Here is a 21,044-nt window from a genome sequence, read left to right on the forward strand (position 1 = left end):
CACGATATAATTTTCCGGTTTCATACAATAATTAGCTTTTAGTAATACAGAATTATTTATTGTATGTCTATCCAGTGGTGTAGTCGGGCCAGGTCGTCGACCTGGTACTTCTTTTTGAGCCAGGTCGCCGCCCTGGCACTTTGATTGATATAAGCATTGTTTTTCGAGTACAATTAAAACATATTTTGACTAAAATTTCATAAAAAATTTTGTATTCCAAATATTGTGAGCAGACTCTCGTTCTAACACTCGATGACCACATCGAATAGTAATCTGAGCACATTCAAAACTTAAAAGACGTTTAATGAACTTTATTGGATTTTTTATCTAAAAGCAACGAAAACTTCGAAAGAAAACATTCTTTGAACTATTGACCATACGCATTTGAGGATAGATAAAATGAGGGAAAGCTTAATTGAATTGTCATCTCTAAATTCACATGTTAAAATTAGTTTTTTGACATACGTATGTATACATATGTAAATGGTTTTAGCATTGCTAAAAGCAAATGTTGCTGTTGACACACAAACACGGGTTTTGCAAAATCAAAGATGTTGAATAGGGAAGTTTTTATAAAATATATCATAATTTCAACAAGTAAGAATATTTGTTAATTATTATTTGATTTTTTTTATAAATATTTCAACTACCAATATTAGGATACAACTTTTTTTTAGTAAGGAAAAAAGCGGGGGGGTTATAAAAATTAAACACCGACCTGGTTCTTTTTTATTTAGCACTACACCACTGTGTCTATCGCATGTAGTTTCTAAGGATGTACTGTGGAAAAATGACATGACCAGTTAACAATTATTTTATTAGAGGATTGCTACATTTGGACTCAATTTACCACTTGTTTATTCAGAAGCTTGAATCCAAATACAATAACTATGTTTTATCTTAACGATAATTTTCATATAAAAGTAGTTTCTATCACAACTATTTAAAAAATACGTAATAAACAAGAGAAAGGAGGAATAAAAATTAAAAAAAAAAAACAAAGGAAAAGAGCAAACGATAGTTTCTTTATTAGTTTGAAATATCTACGTTCTACGTTGAAATATCTATGTTTAATTAATATATAATGCAATTTGATTTACTTCTTAATGATAGTAATCATACATTCTACCTAACATGCTACATATTGCAAGATAGACCGTTTCCTATCAAATTTTACTCATTTTACTGATCCACATAATTGTTGAGACGATTCATGCAATAATGGAATCAATACAAAATAATGTTAGTCACTCAGTCATTGTCATTTCCTAGCTACTTTTCTATATCCATCAAATCCTTCCAAAATCACAATTCAAAAGACAAATTTTTAACTCAAACTATAGGTATGTATTATATATGTATGTATGTGTGCGGATGTATAAAAAAAGGGGACGCTTAGCGCTAGTTAAGATGTTTTTTTCTAATGAAATTGAATTAATTTATTGGATTAGAATATTTCAACCTGTCAATCACTAAAATGACAAACCAGACATGTGCTCAAGTAAGACGAACCGTTATATTATATACGTGTCAAGAAGATTACATCTCCATATACATATGTATGTAACATTTTATTTACGTGGCCGGATCAGAACTGGTGCGGCAATCACTGAACTTCTTAAGCAGGCATTATAATTTGTGTCAAATAAATCATCCACGTGCTATTTGCCAATTATCCAGGTCAGTTCAAAATCGGATCTACCGTCTACACAGGATGTCTAAACATGTTATAACGTAAACATGTTATAATGTGTAATTATTCGAGTAAATACACACATTCACTATGTTTTTCTCAGAATTGGTAAAACGCGATATGTTACGTTTAAATTCAAACGGAAACTTATTGTATGAAATGTGGCATTTTATGCGTGGGATATCAGGAGAGCCTCAGATTGTTCTTGGCCTGAAAATAAACGACCTTAACTACTCGAAATTCTTACCATCGATTTTATTTTCACATGACCTCTCTGTAAAATTACAATAAAATTAAAACAATTAACATTGTGACTTGAAAATTATAAATGAAAATATTTTGGGATGAGTGACCTTCATAATAGCACAATCATTTTTGTAAATCGTCTCACCGTTGAAAATTTAACATTTTGTCGTAAAAATTGATTTTATGATATGAATCGATGTGATTATTATTGTAATTTTATTCCGCCACAAGAGGATATTTTACAGTAATTTTTGTTGAAGAATATTGAATAATTCAAGTTTATTTAATATGTTGTTACTTGAGATCTTCCTTGGTCGTATATTTCAAGGTTTTTTTTTACAATTATAAATTTCCTCATATACTTTTCTTGCATTTATTTATATATAAACTATATATCTATACGTATACCTATATGTATGTATATGTATAAACTTGCATACAGTGTAATTATGGCATATGCAAAAAAAATCCAGTTTTTTTTGTTTCAGGTGCAAAAAGTTGGCCGATAAACTTACGCTCTTGACTCATTTCAAGGTGAGTTAATGTATTAAAACATCTCTGTATTTAGGGTATGCAATCTGTTACTGTTACATTAACCTCGCGTTCACGACATACGATTTTTATAACCAGCTTATGAAAGTACATTAGCATTTTCGACGAATAAAAAATAGTGATAAAAAATGTTATGCTTTCTTTCAATTATAGTTTTTTGTTTGTATAAACGTCGCTTTGGGGTATATACATATGTATGTATCTGTAAAATTGGACACACTTTTACCGTAGGTGCATATATGTAATATGAAATGGGAAGATTATCAGATTCTTGAATGTATGTATGTCACAGTCAATTTAAGAAAAGCTTTTAAATTAATTGAAAATTTGAATAAATTGAAATTTTAAAATTTCTAAATATCCCAAATATGGGTCTACGTGACGAGAAAGAATGTTAAATGACAGAAAACGCAAATATCGGAAGGCAAAGATCGAAAATCGAAACATCTTAAATCGAAAGATCAAAAAAAAAAATGGTGCATGGTAAACGGTACATACTCACTTAATTTGCGCGAGCAGGATACAACAGGAACAAGAGGAACATGCTTTTCTTCCCGTATTCTGCGCGCGCACATTAATACGTATGTGTATGTATACTCTGAAGAAACTTTTGATCCTTAAGAATCCATGATTTATGCCCTATTTTAATATATTTCTATATACTGATATATATAGATATGTATGTAGCTCAGTGGTTAGCGTATAATGCTAACAACTGAGGGTTCACGGATTTGAGTCCTGGCCCACCTCGCCGTGACTCCAGGTCGATTGTTTCCTATCAAGGGTTTGCCAATTTATATGATTTAATTTTTGGTTCTTACCAAATTTTCCACCTACCTTAAATTGAATTTAAAAAAATTACATAAAATTTATATAAAGTTGGCCATAGCTGTCGTAATGTCTTGGGGCAATCCCTTAATTACACAATGGTACAAATAATTTTTAAAAATTAAATTAAATTGAAATATTGTTTACTTGCCTATTTCCAATAGGTAATTGGTGAATTTTATTCGGTTGTACCAATATCTTTTTTTTTTAAATTGGAGATTAATTTCCTATTGCTTTAAATGCAAATATCTGATGGACTGAACTATGTAAGTTCAGTAAAGTTCGAAGGCATACAAATTTCACAATAAATAAGTTATTTTCAAACCTAACTCAAGTACATACATAAATGCAGATTTTTCAGCAAGGACGTTATTTAAGGGAGGGGGGAGGAGGATTATTTGCTTCCTCCCTCAGATCTGGCTAGGTCATGAATTTCGATGAAACACTATGAATCTTTATCAAATCAATAATTCCTTAGTAAAAACTTAGACCAACAGAAACTGCCACAAGTTTAAGCATGTCGATCAGAAGTTTTTTCCAAAAAAATGGTCTTATAAAAGACAACCCCCCCCCCCTAGAAATGACGTCCTTGATTCTCGGACAAAATCATTTTCAACATTTAATTCACTCTATCTGCGATAAAAATAAGCATATACAAACATTTTCTTATACATATGTACATATTTGCGCAATTGGTGGCCTAGACTGGTTCGTAGTGGGTTGAATTTGGTGATTTAGCTTACTAAAATTAATTTTTCTTAGTCTTTTTACTGCAATTTCATACTGGAAAAGGGTAGTAAGCGTGATTTCATTAGTTGACAAACATGCAAGAATTGCGCATTCAATCGATTGAAACATTACATTTATCGTACAGATATAGTTTGCACGTTATCCAAGTATTTATATCCAAGCGAATTAGTCCACAAAATACAACCCGAGTAAATGCACTTTCAAGGTGATCGCGTCAGATGCATCCAGAGTGCAGTGAACTTCCTGCAGGGAAGTTTATGTGCATCGTATCTATCTCACTCACCTTCAAAAGGCATTCGACCTATCATTAGCGTAAAAATACATATCATATTGTGAAAATAAATGTAGTACATATGTACATTAAATGCCATGCTCGTTGTTCCTTTACCCATTCCCCATGAATTATGGTTTGAATTTCTAGTACACATTTAGTCATTTTTTTATATTATATTGTGTTATGTTTGTGTACAATTGTGTATTATGCGAGGCAATGATAAATTGCGGATCAAAGTTTACATGAGCGGATCGCGTGCTAAAAACGGAAATGGTGCACAACGTTCATGTCCGTGTACATTTTGCACTCGATTGTGAAATAACCAGGTTTAAATTGTTTACCCATCAATGCTATTTTTTATTTTTTATTATTGTATCTGCACGCGATTATCAACGTAAGTGCATGTTTTCAAATACGAGTTGAAGTTTTAACTTTTTACTTTTTTTTTTTTACTTTTTTTACAACTGACCAAGGACAAAAGCGTTATTATTTCTGTATAAACTTGATAATCTATATATATAAAATTAAATGTCTGTTTGTTTGTCTGTCTGTCTCGTATAAGCTCCTAAACCATTCAACCGATTACGATGGAACTTTCAGGATTTGTTGTGTGCATGTCCGGGAAGCTTACTGTGAAAAAAAACCGGGAAAAAACCTCTTAATAATAATATTCGTAATTAAGATTTTACCGACGCAAAAGTTTGAAGCACCATTGTGTAGTCAAGAAAATGTGTTTGTTGGTAACCACGTTACCAATTGGTTTATGACGACACGGCGTTGAAGAGATGTTCTAAACATCACTTGAAACGGGAATGGGAATTGCATGCTGGCATTTCAACGTATGTCGAGTTCAGCTAGTGCTTAATATACATCATATCATGTCCCTAAAAAATAAATAAGAAGGTATATTGATTTGGTGGGAGGAATAATACATAGCTGTATAAAACATCATATGTAATGTATGTATGTACATACATATGTTGGTATGTGAAAAAAAACAAAATTATTTTTTTTCGCAGTGTGACAGCCACTAGGCACATTAACTACCAATTTCAAGTACACATATGAATATATATGAGATCGATGGTTAGCATATATTGCTTTCAATTGTGTGGTCACGGGTTCAATCCCTGGCTGTGTTGCTGGACAAACTTTGGATATGTGACTCCAAGGCCCATAGTTTGCCTTTAATAAATCTGATTTCATTGAAACAGTTCCGACAAATTGGCAACCCTGTTTCGAATTCACTGGTTTATAAAAAAAATGAAAATGTATTTCGTAGATGATGCTCTGTAAAATTACTTATCTTAATAAATATTTGTTTATCGATGTTTGTAATTAGCCAGGAAGGCGCATTGGGTTATTGGGTTATTGCGCATCTGTTAGGCCTTCCTGCTATATATGTATGTGCATATTTATGTATAATATAATATAAAAATTTATGACCCAATACCCTTTACACTTTTGCAATAGAATTTGACCCGAAATGGGCGTGTCCTTCAATTCGAACAAACGGTGACCTTAAGATCAGCGTGAAAAGCTTAGTCGTCATCACCTCATTATTTTGACAAAGATGGGCGTTGCGAGAAATAAGACAAATCATAGATATGTTCTATACAATGAAAGGCAGGTAAAAAATAAGGACACACTAGTTAAGAGATAATACAGCAATGCCAATCGCCATCACATCTCATCAGCATTATTACTGTTGATTTTTATTTACAATATATTACAAATGAACAGATCACTCATACAAGAAAGACACCTTCGACTGTTAAATATTAACCTTTTGCATTCCGACACCTCATTGTCGAATGTGATAAGTCACGAATTCATTGGCAAACACCTATATAGGAAAATTCGAGGCTGGTTCATACAATACATTGAATACGTATGGCATGCTTTTTAAAGGGGTAACTATTGAAATACTACACGTACTTAAATGTAATAAATAATATAATACCGTATACAAATAAAGCAAAAATTAGTCAATGAGTTAAAGACCTCGTTCATTTCGGAATTGTTGAAAAAAACATATTTTTCATGGAAAAAAAGGAAAATGTGGTACGAATTGGCAATCGAGCACGCAATGATCTCTTTACAACAGAACTTTTTGTATTACATATTTGTATCCACCGTGTTTTGTATTTCCTTTTTTTGTACAGTTAAAAGTTCTTGGAACCACAATGGCTCGTATACTTGACCCAAAATTATATGGAAATTGTGAAATAAAAGTAATGATTGGTGACTTTACACAATTTGTTAACATTTTTGTCTTACTTACATACATATCTATGTACACTACCGGTCTTAAGCTGAGGACCAGATCTATAGCTAATTTTCAAATCTTCCTAAAACTTTATTGGCGTGAAATAATTTGATAATTTGGCTAGCTTGGGTTCTTCGGCATCGAAATTGGTCAATTGAAGATTGGTCAACAGTGTTTTTGTAATTCGAACTATTTGGTTCAAAAATACGAGTGTATTTTTGAACCAAATAGTAACCCCACGAAAAATTACGCTTTTATTGTGTGCTTCCATAAATCAATCAAGCATGGTGGTGGATACATAATGATAAAGGGATGCTTATTGAGAGTTAGAGTTGAAAATGTGGTCAAAATCGACGGTATTTTCATAAAATAAGGCTACCCGGAGGTTGAAAAAAAACAAGTTTTGCTGCGCGGCCTGAAGTTATGTGGTACCAGTTTTATCTTTCAGCAAGATAATAACCCAAAATACATATTAAGTATAAACTTTGTTAAGACTTAAAACAAACATAAAAATAAAAAATTGTTTTAAAAAATATGATTTGGCCACTTCAATCACGAGATCCATTAAGTTAATCCGTTAGCTTTTATGGGACCAGTTGAACAGAAAAATCCGGAATAAATAGCTCAAAATCAATTAATAATCCTGAAAGTTCATACCTACTAATAGAATTTTAAATTAAATTCATAGTATGCCGAAATTATATATAGCAGTCATTTCAATGGGTGGTTTTTTTGATGAAAGTTGAGTTTGATATTTTTTATTATTTTACTGATATGATTTACGTATTTTTTAAAAATATTTTTGGTTATTTAAATAGATATATAATTTCTGAATATAACTGCGTTTATTGTTTTTAAATTATCTCGAAATTGTATAAGTTATGCTCAAAAAACGCTTTGGCCTTAAACATATGACCGGTAGTGTATGTGTATTGTGTTGACGTTGACAGTTTGTGGAAAAAATGTCAAATGAACATTTGTTAATACTATAGATATATCCTGCATTATTATTGTAAATAAGAAAAATATACTTACGAAGAAAAGTCAACAGTAAATAGCATTGAAACATGTCACGAGATTTATTGAAAATAATATTTACTAAAAAATTTAAATTGCTATACCTATGTATGTACATATATGTATATACATATATACTGCGCATGAAATAGTTAATATAAATTTACAATAAAAAATCCTCTGTCTATCCATCGGCCGGCAGTGATGGCAGTAATTATAAACCGTTTATTATAACAATAAGTGAACTGCCCTTATTTTGAGAGTAACGATCAATTTCAGTCTGTTCGACCATCACTTTTCCATTTTCATAAATCTAAAATTTAATTATATCCGTGTATATATCGAGATCACTCGAATATATATGTATATTCGAGTGTTCAAATAGAATGGCCGCCTGGAGGTAAATTACCTTTATTTTCTTTTATTATACGCATTCCATTGGATACAGTTTTATCGTCCGTGGAAGAAAAAAAAAAGAATTTTCATAGAAGATGGAAGATTGGACCGATTACCTCTTATTTGGGAGGGATTAATCGACCTTTCACTACGTATCAAATGAACGAAATACATACATACATACATCGAGTGCCTCGTAAAATTAATTAATTCGCGCTCTGGTTCACAAATACTATTCTAAGTGCAAATAAACTTTAAATATTCCGTCTATTTTGAATTTATAAAAATACAGAAGAACCGGATTCAATCCTTATCAATAAAAAAAAATAATTGCTTTTTGATACCTATGTATAATAAAGTAATAAAAAATAATTGAAATAAAATAAAGTTTGTAAGTAAATATGATACATAGTATTGCTCAGTATAAAATACAGTAAGAATTTCTCCAATTAGCCGCACGTCACACTTCGTGAATTACGTTTGAGAAAAAATTATCAATTAATGTTTTACATATTATATTTATTGGTAATGTGTTCAAATAAACCATGAATTCTATTAATTTATATGTAAATTTGACTTGGCTCATTTATCAACATTAGCATTGACAAATATTATGTATATATGATTCGGACCATTTTTTTATATATATATACGCATCGAATCGCAGCATAACTCAGTTTTGCACTCATTAAATTATGAATTTTAAAATGCCGGATATTTCTTATGTAATTAATTGGCAACACGTTTCCAGATGCCACTACATTAGTATCGTAAGATTTGAATTTGTAAAATTTAGCTGATAAATTTGTGCAAACTGGCAACAAGGAAAATCTCGAATTCTCTTTTAAAACATATGATAATAACAGATCGACAAATATACTATAATACTAAATTGTTTAAAGATTTCTCATTACAAGTTAAATTTTTATTACAATATAAATTTATTTCATATATATTAAATAAAATCACTGTAACGCAATGTTATGACTTTTAATTACACATTCGTTTTTGTCATTACAAATATTTGATATTAAATAGAACACAATGTGTAGTTTTTTTTACAGTACAAAACTGAAATAATGTATTATTAATATTGAAAGAAGTGGTCAATAGTAATATTATAATCAAACGATGCAGTGGTAATTCGAAAGAGGATAGAGTGCATTTTTTCAATGAAAAATGTTGTTTTGCTTGAATATGAAACTTGAACATCGAATTTCAAAGCATTGCATAAAGTACAATGCAGAATGGTGTTTATTTTACAGTCCAAGTATTCACTCCAGTTCGTTCAAGAACATTCTAAAATTTTTGTGCATACAAGAGTTTTAAAGTGCTAACAGTTAACTGAAATCTAACTTCAAATGGACTCACCAGGTATCGCATGAAACTTTTACCAGTCAAAACTTTTGAGCTGTCAAAGCCTTTAAGTTGTCAGAGCGCTAAGTATTTTAAAAGGAAATCTCATGAAAACTACATTACAACGTTGCTATAATTCCCGTTTCCACTATAAATATAGAGCATGGGACAAACGATTGAAAATACTTAAACAAACTAGTTTGTTTGTCAACTTGTTCTTTTGTGTAAACTTAATCTGGCCAAATTGGTTCGTGCATGAAAAACTAGTATGTTCATGAATGAACGATATGTGCACGTGGACTGTAGCATACATACATATATTTACGTATGTTTAGTACATATGTATTTAACGTTGAAAGATAGAAAGCGAAACATATGGGTGAGAGGTATGACTGGAGTATGTAGTTGACATTGTTAAGTGATTGAAAATACACGTCGTTAAATGGACAAAGCAAGTGCTCGAATGGTACCTAAGAGAATGTAAATGGACCTAAGAAAGGCACAAGTGAGATGAGTGAGAGAAGTAAAGAAAATATGCGAGATGGATGTTACTTAGAAAAGAAAATAATTGAAAACGTGTTAGAAAAGCCTTCACTTAGCAACGGTAAAATTTGTTTTAAATTTAATTTAATATTATGAATATTCATTTAAAATTTAATTTTAATGAGTAAAAATGTTAAAATTATTATAATACAATTTAAATAAAATTTTTTGGAAATGAATTAAAATGAATTAGGCAAATATGATTTTTATGGTGGCACGACAAATCAGCGCAAACCAACTTAGCGCCGACCTTTCGGCGCAGTCAACTCAGCGCAACGACAACGCAGCGGATGACAATTCAGCGCAAAATCAATTTTTTCAATAAGTTTCAAAAGTGTTTTCAAAAATAATTACTGTATTGAAATTGTCGGTCATATCTACATGATAATTTCATAAATGCGAATAAATTTATTTGATACTCTTTGTGCCTTTGTGCCCGGCTTAGAAACCCTGCTTAAAAATAAATTTTTGCGGCCTTAGTTGAGAAACCCTGCTTGCGTAATATTTCAAGGCACAAAGAGTATCAAATAAATTTATTCGCATTTATGAAATTATCATGTAGTAATGACCGACAATTTCAATACAATAATTATTTTTGAAAACGCATTTGAAACTTATTGAAAAAATTGTTTTTGCGCTGAATAGTCCATGCGCTAAATTGTCATCCGCTGAGTTGTCGTTGCGCTGAGTTGTCTGCGCCGAAAGGTCGGCGCTAAGTTGGTTTGCGCTGAGATGTTGGTGCGCCGATTTTTATATATGTATATTTATAATTACATATTTTTATATTATATATATTTATAACTATAAAAAAAAACAAAAATTATTGATAATTTAAATTGTATTAAAAAAAAAACTTAAAGAAAAATAATATTTTAATTATTTATTGATGTCGAAAATATTCAATAAATTATCGACTGTTTTTGGAAATTTGCATTCTTACATAGCACTTGTTTCATTATAATTTTTATTTTTACAATAAATTTAAAAACTTTAAATGAAATAAAATTGTATTCAATTTAGGCTATTTATTATTATCATTTATTGTTTTTGTAATATTAATTTAACACATTAAAAATGTTATTTTAAATTTCCCGCAAATTACTGTCATCTATGATTATATTGTAAAAGCATTTTGATAACCATTTCCAGATGAGGTTCGTGCAAATGCTAAACCGGTTCGTGTCCGTGATGTTGGTGAGTGTGGCGCTGACTGCAGCTCTTCAGTTCGCCGGAGTAGCTTCACATTCCAAGGACAGCACTGACTTTGAGGTAATAATTTGAATAAAATTATTCAGTTAAATTTTCAAAATAATATTCATTAATAGGTAAATGCTACCTATATATACAAATGTGTTGAATATTAATACATATTTAATATTAAAATACTTGAAATGATTTGATTGCAGGCAATGGAGAAGGCAAAAGGCAGAGATTATGCAACCGATGTGATCGATGGGATATTCAATGTGAGTTGGTATCGTGTACCGTTGCGTAGTGCCGTAAGGGGTGGTGTATTTGTTGCTCTGACTGCAATGTGGAATTTTCAAGCGGCGAGATGTCTCCTCTGTATTGCCAGGTAAACGAAGAGCCATCCTCAAACTCTTCTGTGTACAACTCATCATTATGTGTACACATCATCCTTCTTCTCTTCATAGTGTCATCTCATATGACTAATCTTTGAATACTTTACATCCTATTGATGTTCAATTCTAACTTCTGAATGCTTCGCTTCTCAGAAATCAATTATTGTACTTTCAACATAAAAATATTCATACAAACTAATTTCCATCACTAATAGTTCAAACTCTATTAAAAGTCATAGCTAGAGGTAGGATAACCAAAGTGCCGTTTATTGTTGAAATGTTGTAAATGCATTGTTAAAGGTTTGCCGAACCTTTTTTACAAACAATTTACAACATTTGAACAATGAGCGGCACTTTGGCTATCCTACCTCTAGTCATAACACTACTTCACATTTGTGCTGGAATTGCATGTGATCTTCTATGACTGCATATGTATGTATGTCATACTTTTACATTTTCCTTTATTTCATATGTCTAAAACTTGGTTCTTCAGTCTTGGTATGCATATCATTTCATTTTCTTATATTTTAATGCTCATACTTCCATATACATATATCTATATGGGGTGCACCTCACGGGATCGAATGTGAAATGCACGAAAAACCAAATATCGGAAGGCAAAGATCGAAAATCGAAAGATCTTAAGTCGAAAGATCAAAAAAAAAGGGTGCATGGTAAACGATACATATTTGGTTTGCATTTCACATTCGATCCCGTGGGGTAAACCCATCTATATGTATATATATTATCTATAAAAGTAATGGATTTCTAATATTTTCTATATTTTACTTGTAGATCCCAATCGCCACACTGAACGCCGTGAGCTCTCTCGTTCAAACAACTGGACCATTGTTTCAAAGGACACCCGAGCAAAGAGCTGAAGCTCGCAAATCTCGTGCAGAATTGCTGAGAGCCAAAGCAGCCGATCGTCAGTCTCGCAATGATGCCAGAGCATTGAGAAGAGGAGACAGGGGTCGCTCCGTTTATACGCATGTCGTCGAAACCAGACCCGTTATCGTCGAGTCAAAACATTAAAATTATTCACATCTATGTGTATTCCTTATGTTTGTAAGCTTTTTTATGCATGGTGATTCGGTATAAAGATTAATAAGTGCCTTAGAAATTCCTCTGTATATTATAATAAATCAATGATTAATTTTTTGATGGGGATGGTTATATATGTTTAATATAACAATAGGACAGAAGTGAAATACCTCGAATATTTTAGTGAAATTTGTGATAAAAATGAATGTGCGTATGCACTATTTTGTATTATATTTTGTACTGAATATACATATGTTATGTTAAAGATTATTTAATATTTCATTTACTTTCCTAAAGTCGCTGTTCAATATCCAATACACACACACATTTAATTTTGTAATGTAATTTTGAGATATATTTCTTGACACGTTGACGGCCACTCATGTATTGATCTTAATGAAATATTTAATTGTGACGTATGTTGTTAGCAAGATATGCATATGGAGTTGATTACCTTGTTGTGCTTGTAAATTCAAGGGTAGTAACAATTACAAATGGGAAAATCAAACTTTTTAGTACAAACATTGTTATTGTGCTTATGATGTGACATTATTATCAAGATTTAAGATCGTGGAATATATTATATAATATGTCATTTTATTTGTATCTCAAAAATATTTCAACTTGATTTTCATGCTAATTTTTGAATGACATTCTAATATGTATAAACAGCAACAGTTCAATGAACTTTTTCTTATCCTACATTTGATGCTGAATTTAACATCGTCACTCTTATCTTATTAATTATTTGAATAGAATCTTAATGATTGACAAATCGTTAGCTTTTTGTTGTTGAAAACTTGATATCGAATACAGCATACTCAATGCAAACAACGAAAAGATAAATATAATGTAGTCTTAAAGCAATAAGAAGAGTTCTTCATGGACAGAGCTGCTAATAGTACCCACATAAAGCTTCGAACAGCGGAACAGGTGAGACGTCTGATATATTATCTCTGCATTATTATCATCAACGCCATTATGCGTTTAATTACTTTGAGAAATGATTTTGTAATTAATACAATTACATAGCAATCACAGTTAAAGGAATTTACTTACAATAGACTTCAAAATTTATGGAAAAATATCAGTTTATACTTACAATATATTGTTATATAATATACTAATTACGTAAATCATAATAATAATTATAGCTCGTGTTGTAGTTGATGTCGTTGATAGGTAAATAAATGAAATTTATTAAAAAAATAATCCACGATGAAAATCCACAGAAATAAATGTTAAGATTATGTATTATAAAATTAGTTGATTTCAGATTTTTTTATATATTTTTTAAAATAAATACTTTTAGTATCAATAATTACTACATGCGTAACGTAAATAGTGGGTATCAAAAGTGTTTTTGAAGTTCAAGCACGTTGGCAAAATTAATGTAAATTTAAATGGCATCCGTGTTTTATAAATTGCTACAAGAAGCTTGTGGCATGCAAATGCTTTATTATATTAAAATTTATGTAAGAAGCTTCATGTATACTCATATAAAGTATACTGAATTTATACTTCCACAAATATCATATTTCATATAAATGTATCATGTGTTCATTTTTCTTTGTCAGATTTAATAAATTACCGAAGACACTTGCATTGTAATGAAAATAGGTTTTAATAATATTAAATCATATGCTATTTTTACAAGGATAAATTCACATTCAAAATTTACGATACTGAATAAATTAAAAATAAGGAACAGTGAAGTGATGATAATCAATATATACGGCGAAAAAATCATACCAAACAGGTTGTATAAAGTGGACGGCTTTGGCGAATTTTATTTTAAGTATGTTTGAACTTTGACGATGTCAGTATTTAAATTCGTTTGCATTAAGTTATACAGAAACACAGTTACCTTTTAATATTATTATTGTTTTTGTGGTGGATTATTTTACCATTTTTGCTGTAGAAATTTAGCTGTCCAATTTAAATAGCTCAATGTCACAAAATTCAATCAGAATTACTTTCAAAAACACACAACGTACAAGGTTAAGAATGAATGTTCAGAAAAATATTAAATAATAATTACTTTCACATTTGATTTTGGGTCTAAATTATCTTGTATTTGCGTGAGATTTACGTATTCAATTAAAGTTGTGCAATTTTCTCATTTTTAATGAATAAAAAAATTATCTACAAGGTTATAAGCTTCTGATTCAGGTTCTGAATAATATGTTTCTCAATTTTTTTGTCTTCGCACAATTTTACTTCGACGCAAAATGTACGTGGATGAAAAAATCAAACAAAAACTATAACTAATATGAAAAACGTGTTAACGCGTTTTTTTTTTTTTTTTTATTACGAATATGTACTTATTTTTTCTTCAAAAAATACAATAGATAATATAATATATGTCTTATATAATATATGCATATTTTATATATTATAATATAATATATAAAATATGCATATATGTCTTAAATAAATTCTTGAGGAAATTTATTGAAAAGTTTAAGAACAATTGAATACATAATTTAAAACATCAGTTAAAGTAAGTTATTCTAATTTTTACAAAACTTTTATATCAAATTATAAATATTAAACTACTCCGATTGAAATGAATCAGCTCTACATTTTATATGAATTAAATGTACTCATATATATGTATGTACATTGAAAATTTTCCATTAATAGCACCTGTAAGTTTTTTATTTTATTTTATTTTATTTTACATATATACCAGGAAGGCCTTACAGGTAAATCCCAATGCGCCTTCCTGGCCAATTACAAATACAAATGCAGCATTTTTTTATTATAAGTCGTTGAATTGCGAGACACTGAAAAAACTCGCAAATTAACGAGACATCTATGAATTGTACATAAATTTTTATTGTACATCCATCAAATTTCAAATAGTGGTGACATAGTAGGTAGGAAGGATTTTTAGCCAATTTTTTTTTTTCCGGGAACCGTTTCAACAATGAAATCAGAGAAAATTGGCAAACTCTGATAGGAAACGATCAACCTGGAGTCACAAATCCAGGTCTGACCAACAGCATACTCTGAAAAATTCATTTTCATTCAGGGATAGAACCCGGCACCTTCTTGACGGTAAGCAGAAGCTTAACGTCCGAGCTATGCTGCTGGCTATTGTTGATTGTTTTACATATATACATATGAATGCGTATATGTAATATAGCACACATATTGACGACACTTTAACTCACTCTAAATCACCTGTAAAATATAAAATTCGGTCATCATTGGAAATAAATGGCCATTGAAAACGAGTAGTATAAAAAACCAATCAGTATGCAGCATAAGTATACGAACCAAAAAAATGAAGTCTTTGAAGATTCTGCATTTTCATTGAAATTAAGGAAAATCTTCTATCTAATACATATATGTATGTGTACAAATGGTTAATCAACTAATCGTTCGTAGCAAATATGATCAACATCGGAGCAGTCTTGATGATATTGGGGGTGACCCTAAGCAGCATTGAAGAGGCCAAGTCGGTACCTGTTCCCCAATCAGGACAGGTAAATCACATGTAATATTAAAATAGTTGAGAATCAATCCACCAGTCGAAGAATCGTTTATAGCAATTTACAAAATATATATTTGCTTGTATTTAAAAAATAATTTATTTACTTATAACTATTCGAGTTTGAACAAAGTCCGATTTTTTGCACCAAAAAAAAAAATGGAAAAAACGTCCTTTGCCAATCTTGTTTGTTAATAGAACGGGAAAACTTTCAATAATAATGGACATAAACATCTTGATTGAGCTATTGAAATTATTTTTTAACATGTCGATTGTTATTCAATTTACGTTTTATAACACTTTGTGGTTTTGATGTGCATATTATATAAACTTGAAACGACTTCAATTAATAACTAATCATTTCAAAGTACCTGTATGTTCGTCATTAATCTTCGTGGAAATTCAAGGTTGAAGATCTGCTACGCGTAGTATGACCTAAACGGGTCAAATTTGTCCTTTTATTGATATTAGTATAGACGTTTGTTCTGTTCAATTCAATGTGTGGAAATAATGTGTTTTTGTGTTGTAAAATTGAGGTAAAAAGTATTTTTAATGATGTAAATCCATTGAGGTTAAACGCTTCACGTAGCACACAACTACGTATTATAAGATCTACTGAAGCTATTGCATGTATTTTTTGAATTAATGTTGTCTTATCATAAAATCAAGCAATGATTAAGGCTTTCAAATAATTTAAGACTCGACAGAAACTCATTAATTAATTTACATATGTGTGTATGTACATACGAATATAAAAGAACATAGTTATAAATCATAAAAAAATCTTACATTGCAATTAAGCTTGGACATGAAACATTAAACATCATAATCATTATATTGACAATGAACTTTAAAAAAAAATGCACAATGATCATAATCAATAACATAGGAAACTCGTAATCGAGAATTTCTGCGAATCGTCAAAACATACAGGATTGCTCGGCAATAGACATAATAACTCAACCATATGATTATTTTTGCACGCCACTCGTAGTAAAGAGGTCAAAGACTCGTCAAGAGTGGTATATAAGCACTTAACATTTTCAATACACGAATGTATTATTATAAATTACAGATACCTCCATTGATTTCTTTCGAAGATGGAAAAATCGGTGTCAACTTCTTAGGATTTCACGCAAAAGCTGGACTCGGAGGATTTTTGAACGGTGGAGGTCTCCACGCTGAAGCCGGCACTCCTTTTGGACAGAAAGCAGTTGCTGGCCTGGGTGGAGCTGTGGGTCAAGATGGAAGTTCAGCAGGTAATTTAAACGTAGAATCCAATCGGATGGGACACGTGGCAACGTTAAACTCAAATTTAAACAGATACACAATTAGATTCGAATCTGTTTAAGTTTAAGAAAAGGATTTTTGATGGAACATCCGATGTTTCAGGTCAACTGTATGCAGGAGCAACAGCTGGTGGTAATGTGAGAGCAGCTGCTGGACTTGGAGGAGCTGTCATCGGCGGTGAGAAACCCAGGACAGCCGGGGGACTGTTTTCAGCAGCATCTGCAGGAAGTCTGAATGCAGGTTCTTCTCTAGCTGGAGGAGTTTCCGACGATGTCGCTTACAAAGTGGTCGAGAAGACGAACACCAAACCACGCAAGGTAGTCGTCGACAATGGTTCCCGTTCAGTCAATACAGACGATAGAGATTCGAATAGGGTCCACGTCAGAGGTCATCCGGTTAAGTTTAACAAATTCTTCGGAGGCGTTTATCAGTCGGAAGTGCCTTCATCGCAAACCAGTTCACATATAGCTTCCAGATCTTCCGTAAAAGAAACTGATGACCATGTTGGTCGTAATGACGCTGCGGCCGATGTTGCTACCGATGATGACGTTAATTCATCTCAACATATTACCTATCATAAAACCGTTCAGGTATGGACGATCTAAAACGATTAAAGCACGTCCATTGTGATTAACACTGAGCTGACTGAAAATTGCACATATCAATATTATATTATGCACTCCTATATGTACATATATAAAGAGACTGCGTATGAATGAAGTACATAAACTAAAACTAGAGATTTTTTTGATTATGAAGGCCCATTTCTACTTCATAGAAAAGATACGCACGATAAGATCGTATATTGATCGATGCTTTTGCGCACATTTTTCGAGGAGTAGGGGTGAGCCGTCATAAATGGAATGATTTCTACCCAATTTAGGATCTGTTGCCTAAATTAGCACCACCCATGCTGTATATTATGCTTTTTATTATTTCATGTGTACATATTTTTTTACTTTGTCATATTTTACATGTTACAGTAAATGCGTTAATTTCGTAAATACACATAGAGAGTTAGTAATCGATGAAATACATTAATTTGATTAGTAAATACATACATATAAACATACATGTATACATTTTCGCATCTCATTTAGTAAAAATGTTACCCATATACGTACTATGAAACTTTTACTAAAATCTCTAGTAAATGCACTTAAACTAAACTTGATGCTTTTTCTGTAATATACTCTTACATATGTATAACAGTGCTCTAGATACAACTTTATTCATAGAGTTTCTTGAAAAACACTATCGTTGTACACAAATAAGGCATTGTACCATTGCCCTTGATATAACCCAAATTTAAATCACTGAAATAACAAAACTACTCTGCTGATTTAATTGCATGTGAAGCATGATCAATCAAGCAATTCTATGTTGTTGATAAACAATCTAAAATATTTTACATATTTTATAATAGGTAGAAGGTTTCTTCTTATAACACTTTACATACATATATGGTAATTACTTCAATATAGTAATTCACATCATTAATGTACATAAATTGAATTATTGATACAGAAGCCAATCACTGCTACGAAGCAATACAGATACGAATCGGCTCCTGCAGAATCATCAGCAGTATCGAACAGTCAAAATATATTGGGTGGATTCTTTTCCAACTTCGAGTCTCCTAAGCAAGTGTCGACAGCCACTCACATCTCGTCAAATGTTGGTCACAAGGGAACCAATACATTCTTTGAGGATATATTCAATGTAAATATTTTTTATTATATTGTATGTATCAACATATCTTTTTTAATTGTCAGTATTGATATATTTTTGCCGTTTTAGATACCCATATCAGCTTTGAGCGCGGTGAGCAAATTTTTGAGCAACACCGTACCCGTTGGCCACTCTTCAAGAATCACGAAAACTGTAACCGTGTCATAATCATAGTATTAAAATTTACAATTAAACTTTCAGTGATAAAATTATAATATTGAAATTAACTTATATTATTACATTTTATATAATTTCGTCAATAAAATCGATAATTTTTATATATTATTTATGTATTTTTATTTAATTAATATGAAAAGCGCCATCTTTTGAAATAATGATAAACTTTTTCCTGTGTAAGAAAAGAAAAGTTTTGATTTTTCTTTTGATAGAAAGAAAATCTGTTGTATGCGGTACATTAACTATCTAATATGATCACGATCACAATTCCCATTTTGTACTACGATAAAACAACCCATCCCTCGATTTACGCGGTGGATACGTCTTACAATAATTCGAGATATTGAACTCATACAGAATTGAAGGATGCGTTCCTGAAAATCACAATTCACTTAGATTGAAGTATTGGATTCGTGCAATATTTAATATGACACACCAAATAAAAATGTTTTATAAACGAAAAACAATCATTAATAATCAATTATTCTTACATGAAATACTTGGAAATACATTTGTCTCTCTGTCACCTTCACTGCTAACTACTGATAGAACTGCCTTTTTCTTTGAAATTGGTTCAATGCTAATATTTTCATCACAACATACTTATGTAGATATTTATATATGTACTTAATTGGGTTACTTTTATTTATATAGACACTTGATGATATTCTTTGGTTCAAAATATGTCATCTATTCCAGAATTATGTACATACAACTTCAACACATTCTACCTATGTATGTAACGTGTTAAAATTTTACTTAGTCCTCAATCAGGTTTCGTGATAATTGTCCAAGAAATAATAAATCGACCCAATTTATGTCTGCATTTTATAGTCGGCTTTAAGGTCACTTACTATGATTTCCCTGTGAATAATTGACGTAATTGATATGCGCCATTGAACGCGCGCTAAATTACGCATTAGTTAGTAACACGCACTGTTATTTAATTTTGCATCAGGAAAATCACCAATCGAAGACTTTTATTTTATTTAAACACCATTTGCGGACGCGAGCGAGAGACAGTTATTCGCAAAAAGTATCTGTGGAAGAAATTCTTGCACTTGCGGTAAAAGGCAATACATTCAGAGAATGTCAACGTATTTTTGTTTTGAAATTATGTTTTTGACATTTTTATCACTGTCATTACAGTGACTTTAAATATACATAGATAATGTCCATATGTCTCACTTATAATAACCGTCAGTTCAGATGAGTACGACCCATTTAAACATTTACATTTTACTAATCCTTAAATATTACATTAATATACAAAAATAAATATGTACCTATTATGTACATATATGTATTATATACTAATCACACACTGAAAGCTTTTTTTTTTACTGTAACGTTAATTATACCGAAATTACATTAGTCGACATTCTCGTTGATTATATATATGTATAATAATCATTAAATTTGTGAAACAAATATATGTATAATCCTTAATGTTTTCAATTCCGCGAATTCAATCCATTAGTTTTGCGAATTATCATTAAAATTTTCCTCTTTTATACGAGTATTTAAATTTTTGGTGAACCGGTATTTAATAGATTTGCAATAATGTTTGAAATTAAGTGTGTTTGCAAATTATTTTTAATGTTTAAAAATAAAAATAATCAGTAATTTTTGAATTACACAAAGGAGTTTTTCTGTATTCATTTGTACATACTACACATTTAAATGAAGACAAGTTTGTATAGCAAAATAAGCATGAAATTTATTAATCAATTTCAAAATGGAAACACAGCCTAGGAGCAATCTTCGCCCTCCATATAACAAGGAAAATAGTAAGA

General features: G+C 30.8%; 2 protein-coding genes across 2 annotated transcripts; both read left to right on the forward strand.

Annotated features, from left to right (window-relative positions):
- The first annotated feature begins 2,417 nt into the window (after positions 1-2,417).
- Positions 2,418-12,432, forward strand: LOC143915510 (uncharacterized). The gene is made up of 4 exons (XM_077436202.1): positions 2,418-2,473; positions 11,074-11,193; positions 11,331-11,500; positions 12,303-12,432. The coding sequence occupies exons 2-4, from the start codon at positions 11,074-11,076 to the stop codon at positions 12,319-12,321; spliced, it is 309 nt and encodes a 102-aa protein (XP_077292328.1). The 5' UTR covers positions 2,418-2,473; the 3' UTR covers positions 12,322-12,432.
- Positions 12,433-13,423: 991 nt separating this feature from the next.
- On the forward strand, positions 13,424-19,355 carry LOC143915511 (uncharacterized). The gene is made up of 6 exons (XM_077436204.1): positions 13,424-13,484; positions 15,948-16,045; positions 17,126-17,309; positions 17,443-17,657; positions 18,868-19,062; positions 19,141-19,355. Exons 2-6 carry the CDS (start codon positions 15,953-15,955, stop codon positions 19,237-19,239), a joined length of 786 nt encoding a protein of 261 aa, XP_077292330.1. The 5' UTR covers positions 13,424-13,484; positions 15,948-15,952; the 3' UTR covers positions 19,240-19,355.
- The last annotated feature ends 1,689 nt before the right edge of the window (positions 19,356-21,044 follow it).

The sequence above is a fragment of the Arctopsyche grandis genome, chromosome 8 (assembly GCF_051622035.1).
Source record: "Arctopsyche grandis isolate Sample6627 chromosome 8, ASM5162203v2, whole genome shotgun sequence".
NCBI lineage: Eukaryota > Metazoa > Arthropoda > Insecta > Trichoptera > Hydropsychidae > Arctopsyche > Arctopsyche grandis.

Excerpts from the sequence above, each read along its gene's own strand:
- LOC143915510 (XM_077436202.1), top strand. The coding sequence starts at position 11,074 with ATGAGGTTCGTGCAAATGCTAAACCGGTTCGTGTCCGTGATGTTGGTG. Across the intron at positions 11,194-11,330 it reads AGGACAGCACTGACTTTGAG|GCAATGGAGAAGGCAAAAGG; the intron begins GTAATAATTTGA and ends ATTTGATTGCAG.
- LOC143915511 (XM_077436204.1), top strand. The coding sequence starts at position 15,953 with ATGATCAACATCGGAGCAGTCTTGATGATATTGGGGGTGACCCTAAGC. Across the intron at positions 16,046-17,125 it reads CTGTTCCCCAATCAGGACAG|ATACCTCCATTGATTTCTTT; the intron begins GTAAATCACATG and ends TATAAATTACAG. Across the intron at positions 17,658-18,867 it reads CGAACACCAAACCACGCAAG|AAGCCAATCACTGCTACGAA; the intron begins GTAGTCGTCGAC and ends TTATTGATACAG.